This window comes from Salvia hispanica, chromosome 3 (genome assembly GCF_023119035.1).
Source record: "Salvia hispanica cultivar TCC Black 2014 chromosome 3, UniMelb_Shisp_WGS_1.0, whole genome shotgun sequence".
Lineage (NCBI taxonomy): Eukaryota > Viridiplantae > Streptophyta > Magnoliopsida > Lamiales > Lamiaceae > Salvia > Salvia hispanica.
The window spans coordinates 22240712-22252818 of record NC_062967.1 but is presented as its reverse complement, the minus strand read 5'-3'; the positions used below and the strand labels follow the sequence as shown (position 1 = coordinate 22252818).

At 34.9% G+C, this 12107-nt stretch overlaps 2 protein-coding genes across 2 annotated transcripts; one reads left to right on the top strand and one right to left on the bottom strand.

Annotated features, from left to right (window-relative positions):
• Positions 1-3833: 3833 nt before the first annotated feature.
• Positions 3834-5114, bottom strand: LOC125209601 (potassium channel AKT1-like). The gene has a single exon (XM_048109195.1). The coding sequence runs from the start codon at positions 5112-5114 to the stop codon at positions 3834-3836; it is 1281 nt and encodes a 426-aa protein (XP_047965152.1).
• A 2696-nt stretch (positions 5115-7810) lies between these two features.
• LOC125209600 lies at positions 7811-8660 on the top strand. Its single transcript, XM_048109194.1, has 2 exons — positions 7811-7816; positions 8199-8660. Exons 1-2 carry the CDS (start codon positions 7811-7813, stop codon positions 8658-8660), a joined length of 468 nt encoding a protein of 155 aa, XP_047965151.1.
• The last annotated feature ends 3447 nt before the right edge of the window (positions 8661-12107 follow it).

The following is a 12107-nucleotide window of genomic DNA, read 5'->3' as shown; positions in this document are numbered from 1 at the left end:
CATTAATTTGTGACAAAATAAAATACAAAAAATGAAGTCGAAGCAATCTAGAAAAGCAAGTAGGCGTAACACGTGTGCAACTAGCTATTTAAGTGCATGCATGCATGCAGAGAGTTTAGATTCTAGAACACCAAAATGTAACCACAAAATGTGGCGGTGGCTCATCTCGGAAATGAACAATATTTTCAACTATAAATAGCCCAGTCATAACTTCTGGTTGACAACGAACACTCATTTAAATTGAGGCTTAGTTTATTTTTTATTAATAATTTGAAGAAAGACAAAGTTAATAGCAAATATTTACACTTCATCCGGTCCAAAAATAAAAACATTTCTAATAATACGAGTTTTAATATATAGTTATTGTTGAAATAAGAGATAGAAAAATAAAAAGTAATTGAAATATTATTAATAGAAATTATACGACCCACTTATAGAAAAAAAGAAGTTACTAAAATTAGAATGTAGCTAGGACGAATAAAAAAAAAGGCTCTATTTTTAAGGATTGAAGGATATGACAGATTTCCTAAACTATAAATTCCAGTGACAATGGGCTACTTGAATTTTTTCTATGCTGCTTGAGGAAAATTATCCGCCCACAAAAATATGGAGTGTCAAAACTTGAGTGGAAAATCGGTGAATATGTATTTGACATCACTTTCCCATTAAAAAAATAACACTCCCTTTATAAAGTATAGAGTGCAATAAAACTATTTTATCCATATGGTAGATATGCACAAGATTCAAAAGGCAATTACTATAATAATTCCTCCGTCCACGAAAAATAGAACACATATGTAAATGACACGGGTTTAAATATGGAATTAGTAAAATAAGAGAGAAGTGAAAAATGTAAAAGAAAAATAGTGTTAGTAGAATGTGGGTCCACATTATTAATAAGAGATAAGGGAAAAAGGTAAGAGAGAAGTTGTTGAAAACTTTCATTTTTTAAATATGCTCTATTTTTCGTGGACAACCAAAAATGACAAATATGCTCTATTTTTTTTGGATGAAGGGAGTATTAGATGCTAAGAATATTTCGAAGATCCGCATTTTCGATAGTTTAATAGGATGATTTCAAAGTTCATGAGCAATTTACGTTTGTTAAAATAAATAGGATATAGAGATAAAGAAAAATTATTGAGCGTAACACAACCAAAAAAAAAAATTTAATCCTAATTTTTGAACCCTAAAATTTTTGCATTTAACGCTTTTACTGTTGTAAAGTCCGTGAATTAAATATCGAGTGTAATTGTTATTTGATATTTTTGTGACCTAATTTGATTTGGAATTTTTGACTGTGCATTGACTGAGTCAATTCCGTTTACTAAATGATGTGGCATATTGGATAATTGATACTTGGGGAATTAAATTATTATTTGTATGAGTATCATTGCCGAGGAGAAACAAATTTTTACGAAATTGAATTTGCAATGGCGATCTTGCAATGTGAATTTAATATTTCCTTTGTGAGAAATATTTATTGGACTCAGTTCTGTGTTGGGTATATAATAGATAAAATAATTAAACCAAGACCAAAATCTCTTATCATTCTTTTGAGCTAATGATTCTCAAACCACAAGTTAAATCTTTTCAAGCATGATTTTATCAAGCATGTCATATTAGCATAGAACATAGAATCACAACTAAGCATGCTTCATAAACAATCTTTCAACTCTTTCTTTTCAAATTCATGTATGAAAACCATTTTATTCTATGCTGAGCGTAATTTACATACAACATATGCATAGTCTTAGAATCAATAAAATAATTAAAAAGTAGGAAAAACTCTTAAAATGTTTTCTCTTTGGAAGATAAGCACATTTGAAAATTTATAACGGAAAATCTAACCGTTCAAATGTAATTTCCTTCGGTCAAAGTGAAGTTGGAAGAGTTTTTTACCTTCCTTTAAAATTTCAGAATGATCGGACAACGGTTGAACCCCCGATCGTGTAGAAAATCGACATTGCTACTGTAGGAAACGACAACCACTTCCGAAATTAATTTTTGAAGATCTAACCGTTAAAACGGTCCTTTATGAGTCATATACCTTCGGTTAAAATTTCGGGACGATCGGACATTATTTGGACCTCCGATCGTGAAGGAAACCGAGACTATCTCTTGTTTGGCGAAAATAAATAGAAAGAGCAAAGAGAGAGAAACCGTGAAGTAGAGAGAGAGTTAGAGAGAGTTTCAGCGAGGAGAGAGAGAAGGAGACACGGTGAGAAAAATCGAGAGGAATGGGAAGTGCTGACTTGGATATGAGGACCCTCCCTTGGTGGGCTTCTTTATTTAGATGGATTGGACTCTATGGTTTTTGTTTTATGGTTGAAGTAATATAAAGAAGCAAAAAAGTAAGCTCATTTCTTCTTGCAAATAAATCTTTTGGTTAAGATTTCTCTTGAATTAAGTTAAGCAAGTGACTTTGTATATTTTTTTTTTTCAAGTAAATCCTCGAATTTAATAAATTAATTAATCTCTCGATTAATTAATGCCGTTAATTAAAGTGAATGAGTTTATGAAAGAAAGAATAAAATAAGATGCATATCCTAGGAGCATATCATCCACTTTTATTTATTTCTCGACGCTAAATAGACTATTATCTTTTTCTGGACAAGGTCCATCGCACGGAATTAAACTCCAAGAGAGTATATTGTTATACGGAGTCGAAAGCGTACGAGGTGAACTTTTCTATCCTACATATAAATGTGGACAAAAATATGAAGTATATTTGAGATAATATTTATTTATCCAAATGATGTTGTCTTGCCATAAAGGATGTTATTTTATGTAATGATGCCTATTTGTTTGGTTATACCGAATGTGCTATGTCAAATAAAGTAAGAAATCGAATTCGGGTCCCAACAAGGGGGAGAGTCTCTACTCGGACTAGTGTACATGTGGACTTTGTGTCATCGGTAAGGTTGGCCGGTCCGGTTCCCGTGGAAAGTGGCCACTTTCCCGGTACATGACTGTTAAGGTAACCGTAGGAGAACACCATCTCTACGGACAAGATGTTTAGATATGGAAAAGAACAGAAAGAACTTAGACTGTGCAGTCGAAAAATAATTTTAGTAAGCTCAGGGTTCAAAAATTAGGGTTCAAAAAGTGGGGCATTACACCTAAAGTGGGACGAAGGGAGTATAACCCAAAAAAACAACCTCTAATAACCAGAATGCACCTTTACTAAGCTTATTATACAACAACTTGTCTCTCCATATTTACAATACCAACCTCAAATGGTGTTCATGAATCCGCGATCATCCTTGGGTTTTAAGTATTCTAGGATGTCACCTATAAACACTATCACGAGATGATTCACAAAAACATAAAAAAAATTTCAATTCTATCAAATGCATAAAAGTTTCTAACATGGACACAATTTCATCTATGGGGAGGGGCTAAGGGGCAAGAATTTGACTGGGGATTGGGCCGAAGCGGTACATCCTAGATGAAAGTTTCCATTTGGCACGTTGCTACATCGACGAGTTAGTAGACACATCCTCAACATCAAACAAAAGTTCCAAATCGTTTGGAGAACAAGTTTTTTTTTTTTTTTTTTAGGTCATAACAATTTTTAGTTTTTACTCCTAATATATTGGCCTTAACTCAACCAAAACCATCAACAAGCTACGTGTCCACATATGAATAGTGGTAGATATCATAGTCAAAATAATTACTTGTAAGCGCACAATGAGCATCACGACAGTATCTCCCAAAACCATCAACAAGGTGTCCATAGATAATAGTATCTCCCTAAACCATCAATAAGATGTCCATTAATTATTAGATATAAATGGTCAACATAACTACTAGCAAGCACACGATTAGCATCACAGCAGCATCTCCCTGCTCCAGGCAGGTGGCCATGACCGTGACCGTGATGAAGGGGCAACCACTACCGAGGAGCTAGCCTTTCCTATCACGGAGACCCCAGCAGACATCCTTGAGGAGAGAATCACATCGTCCCTTGATGGCGTCTTATCCTTTGTCTGTGATGCCGTTGTCAAATGCCCTACTCCAGCTGAAATCAAGTCATCTATTGACATACCCTCAAGAAGTTGCTTCATTCCCCGGTAATTCAAATGCTCAGTAAAATTTTTCACAATTGTTTCCCCATCTACAACATGGTCTTTAACAATATTGAGAAATTTGGTTCGGTCCATCCTTAGTAGTTGAGTTAGCCTTTTTGTTCTCATCGTGAACAATTGTGGCTTAAAACAAACCACACCAATCACACCAACATGCTCACCCTTTCGTGCCTCCCCCATAACCACTTGAGCTTCATTTCTCATAACCAATAGATCCACTGCACATGTAACAATAATATAAAAGTCGGTCGGCGCATCGTTTTGCAAGATCACATCTTTGTTGGGACTGAAATACTTCGCACTCATCTCACGGACCAACGGGAAGAGAAACCCTTCCAACACTACTTCAAACAAGTAAGCCTTGTTAATCACCGAGTGGAAGAGATGGTGTGAGATACTCGTCCGGATGGCATTAGGAAGTGAATCGAGTATCATTTTTTGTTGTAGCCCCTCCAAGTTGGTCCTATAGTTTAAAGTTAGCTGTGATATCATTTGCTCTTCTAGATGAGAAGGCAGCTGGTTCCTTTGTGAAAAACTCATGGCAGCTTGAACCAATTCTCCATGGCTTTTTCTGTTCATAGTAAGATCGATCATCAGTTGTGTAATATTACCAATCACATATGACGAGGCTGCGAAGATCAACAACATATATATAGTGCACGCCATCATCCCCTTTGAATTCACGGGATGCAAATCCCCATAGCCAGCAGTGGAGAATGTTGTGGTGGACCAATACATGCACAAAATATATCGAGACCAAAGGCTAAGTTGGCGAAAATCGACTCCTACAGGCATGGCTTGACCAATCCAAGTGTTGATTGGATCATTATTGTATGCAGCAAGCACATAGAAGAGACATGCAACACAATTAATTGCATAAATGCCTACTGATGCAAACTTGGCACACCTCAACCAATTGTAATTCAATCTGATATCATTCTCCCATTTGTTAAACACATCCAAAATTCGCTTGAGATGGCACAGACGAATCAAATTGAATAAGTCGTATTCATTGAGAATCATCGGTGAAACATTCCTTATTGCTCTGATAGGGATTGCGGAGAGGACATCCAGAGCTAACCAAGAAATTGCATATTTGTTAGCAATCTTCCGATGATCGTCCACAATACGATGCGTGTATTCGTCCACGTAAGCAACGAAGAATGTGAGAATGATATCAATGCCGAATAGAATATTGCATATGTTGTCGGCAACCTAATGTGAATCTTAGGGATTCAAGACACATATGTTTGCCTGGATTTGCACTTGTAAATATTCAACAATCCAAACAAACCCAACAAGAAATGAATCAACAAAAATGGTGGAAAAGGAAGAGGATGAAGGTGTTATGATTTAGGTAGATGCTTGGAACCTATGGACCTTCTACAAAACAATGAAGGCAACCCAAAGCAACTTTCACCAAAGCAAAAATCTAATGGTTCCACAAAACTAGCAACACAAGAACTAGAATTGCATATCTTAACATTTAATCTAAGCCGACAATAGATTAATTGCAACCAAAAGAGATTTTGATAAATCTTCAAAGATGAAGGATGCTCAATGTTGAGACTTGGTTTGTTTACATATGAGTTCAAAGCTGCCAAGAACAAACTCTATTGTAGTATTTATACTAGAAGTGAAAAAGGAGCAAAATAAAACAATTCTTGGTCAAAAAGTCACATTCTCCGGACAAAACACCCGACTGGGTGTTTCCCACTGCTCATTTCACCCGCCCGCGTGAAGTTTCTGGACAAAAATTGACCTCTCGGCAAAAACACCCGACCGGGTGTTTTCGGGTTGGAAACACACCCGCCAACGTGTTTCTTTTTGCATTGCGTGATTTCTTAAAACGATCATAACTTCCTCATCCGGGCTCCGATTGAGGCATGCAAGATACTCACACGAAGCTCTTTCGATGATGAAGATAATGGTAGTCTGATGAGAACATTTGAACTTTAACTTCATAGTGAAATTCTAATTTGAATCAGACCTCCGAATTCGGCTTGGTTCCTTGTCATGTCTCCACCCTCTTCTCGGACCCCGATCAACCCATGGCCCTCGACATAGTTTTATTCTATGATTGTGAATACCCAGATTCACATCATCCTAACCTTCTTTGTGAAAGGATTTTTTCTCAAATCTGGTTCTTCGATTCTTCCCCGGATTCACATCACAACCGATAAAAGACTTCATGCTTCATTGTCAAGTACCAACTCAACTGGAGGCACAACAACATAAAAGATAACGAGCAACGCCAAAAACAGTTGTCATCCACTGAATAACAATTGAAACAGTAAAAAGAAACTGTTATTTTCAATAATGGAGTGAGATAATAAAACTATATTTCAAAGCCAAACTAAATCATAGTAAAACACTTGGGTGTCGATTCTGACCCCGAAGTGAATAAAATTTGAAAATTGGATAACAGAACAGGGAAGAAAATACAGTCATCTTAAGTAAATAATAAAATGTTTGGATGAGGATTTTGGAGAACAAGTCGCTGAGAAGTACAATGTCGATTGGCCAACAAATGCGTTGTGACATGCAACGCAAACACTGGGCACAGATTCAGAAGGACGTGACGCAGTTTGGCGGCATCTTTGCCAACGCCAAGAAGACGTGACCTAGTGGCCACATTATTTTCGACATTGTCTTAAAGGCGAAGGACCTCTCCTACCAGGAGGGGAACATGATTTTCAAATTCGAGGCCTTCTGGAACCTTTTGGAGAGGAGCCCCAAATTCAGCGTTGAGGCTGAGGCGACAAGTGTTGCATTGAAGACAACCAATGTCTCGATTTTTAGTGGCTATTCCACGAGCGTGGAAGGTGAATCAATTGACCTTCACATGACGGGAAATTAATCGGCCTCATCTCCCAACATTCAAAGCCGTCCAATGGGGACTAGGGCGGTGAAAAGATAAGCGAAAGGGAAGGCTCTGGTTGGTCCGAGAACTGAACCACCCTAACTCTAAATATTTACCACATACTGTATATATTTAATGTACTTCTTAAATTTTATTCTTTCTAGTATGGTTATCTCTAAAAATGTGTACTTACTTTATAGTATATCATCCATCCCATGTTAATTGAGACATTTTTTAGGCACGAAATTTAAGAAAATTTTGTTTAGTTAATTAGTTAAATACTGATAAAATAAAATAAGAAAGAGAATAAAGTAAGAGAGAAGGAAATAGTATATTAAGAGATATAATAAAGTACTCCCCCCGGTCCCCATTTATGTGTCATAGTTTTTCATTTTGGTCCGTCTGTTATCAATTGTCCTACTTCATTTAACTATTTTTGGTACTGGACTCCACAGTCCACTGATTCATTTTATTATAAAATTAATATATAAAAATAAAATTCACATGCCATTAACTTTTTCAGCCTACTTTCCTTTCCATTAAAATCCGTGACGGGTCAGGACACATAATGAGGGACATGAGAAGTAATTTACTATATATTTTGTTTTTATTATAAAATTAAATGACTCAACTAATTTGGGACAATTCGAAACGGAATACAACTCAACTAATTTGACGCGAATGAAGTATATACTTACTATTATCATGTTCTAATAATAATAGCATATTCATTTTAACCAACCAATTATATATAGTTCTCATAGTGCAACACCAAATTTACTGAAAGTAACTAAAGTAAATCATCTTTTATTTTAAATTTTCTTAAAGTTTCAATCTTGGCCATTGCCTATCAATCATGGAGGTAAAACTACTAGAATCATAATATCTAAACTCGCACATGCATGCTACAATCAATCAAATTGATCCATGGAAAAATCCAGTCCTCAATAATTATGGTCACTCTTGTGCTATATATACCCCTTTATCTTTTCTCTCTTGTCTCCACCACCAATTATTCAAACTAACCCCAATTTCTTTCTCCCAACCCTACCACTGAAAAAACAAACTAATTTGGAGAGAGAGAGATGGACCAGAACCACAAGGATGCACACTACTATATCATTGATAAGCCAACCAACCAAACCGACAACTTCTATCTCAAAAAAACACTTCAATTTCTTGTCCCAATTTCCATAATTTCTTTCCTAGTTTCCTATTTCTCACTATTTTCCATAATATTTCAGTTCTATTACTCCTCCATATTTCCATCTTTGAGTGAGAGAAAATGCATATTTTTACTCTTCAACGGCATCCTCGCATTCCTGGCCAAAAACCTCAATCTCAACACCTCAGCCCGAGACAATTTCGACCGCGAAGATTGTCTTTTTAACGTCGAATATGATCAAAATTCGTCGAATGCCTCTGTAATTATAGAGGAGATCGAGGTAAAGGTTCAAGACGACCGCGTCTCTCAGAATGCAGCGGATGAGATCATAGAGACTGAAATGGTGTGCGAAGATTGGAACGAAGATGAAGATGAAGATGAAGGCGATGAAGAAAGTGAAGGCGTAGAGGAGTCGGCTTCGGTGGTGAGCGATATGAGAGTTAGCACGGAGGATTTGAACAAGAAGTTTGATGAATTTATTAGGAAAATGAAAGAGGAGATTAGGATTGAAGCTCGACAGCAATATTTGATCGTAGTGTAGAAGTAGAATTGCGTATCTTTATGTAGATGGAATAAATTAAATAAATTTGGTAGAGCTTCTCCTAATTCATATTTGACTCGATGACTCTCATGATAACGAAGGTGATAGCATGCACCTTTTCGAAGAATAAATAAATTAGTTGTCTCGGTTTTAATGTGTCACTATATTTTTTGGGACATTTTTTGTGTCTCATTGCGCAAGTGATTTCGTCATAAAACAGCCCTCCTCTCATTTTAGTTTGTCAGCGAATGACACGTTATAAAATAATTTACTATGGACTTAGACAAATTAACAATATTTATACCAGTGCTATTTAAATTTTTGTTGAAAAAAATACGTTACGAATTTAAATAGCAGTTATGTTTTACGTGATAGGTGGCTAATAATATTTTCATGAGAGTGAATAGTTCTTTGTAGATGTATACTATCATGATTTCATTGAATAAGTAGTCTCCCATCTTATTTCATAGCTCTAGATGAATTTCGTTAGGAGAAACACTTTCATCAGATATAGTCGCTACATGTAAAAGTAAGACCTCGTTAATCAACCGATGCCAACAACAAAACAAATAAACTTTTACTATCACTTTAACTGTTTTCGTTGTCTACTTTTTGAATCTTCAATGCTAGAGAAATGTGTATGCCATCTTGCATCACTCACAAAAGTTTTTGACTTTAAGTAGTTAAGGTAAATTCACAAATTCTACGGTTGACGTATTTTGGATAAAGAATGAGAAGATGAATAACTTTTATCGATATTTAAATCAGATAAATAATTTTTTAGATCAAGACATGTCATCATACACTCAAGCAAAAGTCCGTGCTGGACTCAGAAAAACAAATTTTAATTTCTTGAATAATTGAGTCAACGAAATAATAAACACAAACTAGATCCTCAATATCTAGTCATCCAAAAAGCAATTTAAGTCCAAGCAATGACTCTAGTTTGCCTAGCAATCGTTGTTAAATAATAAAGAGAAATTGACCACGCTATTTTGTACACTTTAAATCTATTTGGTCTTACCATGAAACCCAAACAAAACATATCAACAAAAGCTAACATCAATGCACTAATCACAACATCTTTATTAATAGTATTTGGATTGTAACTCATTCCACCAAATAAAAAATACTAATACATCCCATACCAACACTCTTAAAGCTCAAAATTGCGCACGAAGTTTTCACAGCTTAACATCCCCAAAAATTGAACATATAGTCAACTTTGTTTCTTATTGATCTTTCTTCAAGATCTACATTTTTTTTTCATTTGCTCAAGCGTTTTCCATTTATTTTGCCTTACTATGATTAATTCAATCTCGAAAACAATTTTATGAATGGAGAAAATATAATTAAATACTAATACTAATAAATAGTATAATAATTTATGCCCCCCTTAAAAAAGTTGAACACTATGGCATGTGGAGTATCCAGCTTCGTCCGATTATCGAAATATTAAATAGTACTATCAAACATCATCCACTTTATATCCATGAAAGTAAAAACATTAGTACAGTGAATTGACTTAACAAATATGTATAACATGTGACATCTATGTAGCTAACTAGTTAATAGCTTGTCACGTTTCACTGTGCTAACATTACTAACGGACCCAAATCAAACAGCAAACTTCATACATATATTTTCGCTTGAATGTCCACAAATTCATCGATAGGATTTTTGTGATTGCTCTTTTGTGGAAAGTTTATCACTTATGATTCTTGAATTGCATGAGAAAAAAAGTGGATCGATCTAATTCAGACATATATCGTAACATAATAAAAGAATACAATAAAAAATGTGTGAGTCAACAACGGATCCGAACATGCCATTTGTCCCCGCCAGACATCAGAAACATACCAAAATGTAAATCCAACTTTTGAAATAATAATTGTAATTGGTAGGGACAAGTAGGTGTGAATATCATGGGCATGGGTCCATCACCTATTTTATCATTCATACGCAAAATCTTTAACCAAATGATGAATATAGAATGTTATTCCATTTGCAATATTTTGTGTAAATTAAAACTGAGCCTTAATGTTGAGTAGTCCATAAAAATGTGCAACTCAGGTGGCATCTCTATCGATTAATGAGCAAGAAAATCAGCGGCAGTGTATTAGTTTTCCTATATATATGCTTCATGTAAGGGGTGATAAATTGTGCAGGGTGGGTCATTATTGGGTCAATCAGATATCGACCCAACCTAATAAGGCCAAACTCTAATCGAATCCAAAATCATCGGATTCTTATTGGTCCCAATCCATTAACTTTGTGTGTGCTCATGTCGGATTTTCGTGTCTTGTCAAAAATTGTCAGCCTTACCGTTAACATTAGTATGTTAAGATAAAATTTAGTTTGACAATACACGATAACGACCTGAACATGGTATTACATGATAAAGTTTGATATAATAATTTTATTTTGTAACGAGCAACTTGAACCTAACCCGAGGGTTCTTATTAGGCCAACCTGATAAGGATCCAAACCTAATAAGGCTTGTACCAAACCCATTAACCTCGTGCGTGTTCGTCTCAGATTTTCGTGTCACATCGTTTCATTTATGATAAGTTTCTCTTTCTAACGATATGAGTTACATTTTGCATTAACAATACTTCATTATTTCTTCATTATCTCTTATTTTATCAATTTTATTTTAAAATTGCGTTGTCCACCACTTAAACTATATTTAGTGAACGGAAAACTCATGTAGTCTATTATCAATGCTGTTCTTTATGGGCAAATGGAGAATTAGTGTTACTTAATCATTTTGTCTACTTCCCTATTACCACTTGATAATATGCCCGGGCTGTGTTTCTGCGTGTGCGTGTGTGCATGCATTTGAGTTGTTGATATTTTCTGTTTAAATGTCCTCGCTATTTGAGAAAATTGACGTTACACAAAGTTAATTATTTGTTGGTCCACAATTGGATTTCCAATTTCTGTTTATGCATTATTACTTTTTACATATAATTTGGGACCAACCTTATCAATGAAGACCAGTGTAACAATCATATGCAATGGACATTACAACTTCAATAAATTATCAAAGTGCGGCTGTCAACCTCCCCTCAAATTATATCCAGCAAAGATTAAAATAGTTGAGTCACCTTGCTGAAATATGACTAGTGAAAATTTTGAAATTAAATTCTAATGAATAACAACATACATACAATAATATTTTTAATATCTGGATTTTTAAAAAATTAAGAAAGATAAAAAAGTTGCATAATTCCTGAGTATACCTTATATAAATTCTAAATTTTAAGTTTAGATAAAGGAGTAAATTTAAACATTATTTCTTACATTATTATCCCTGATGATCATAATGTTACACGTACATTGTCTTTTTTCAGTTTAAAGAAACACAAATTAGCTAAACCTCTCTTTAGTTTCTAGTAATAGTTAGTACTCCATTATGATATATATGGTGGGGGATAGTTTTGA

Excerpts from the sequence above, each read along its gene's own strand:
- LOC125209601 (XM_048109195.1), bottom strand. The coding sequence starts at position 5,114 with ATGATTCTCAATGAATACGACTTATTCAATTTGATTCGTCTGTGCCAT.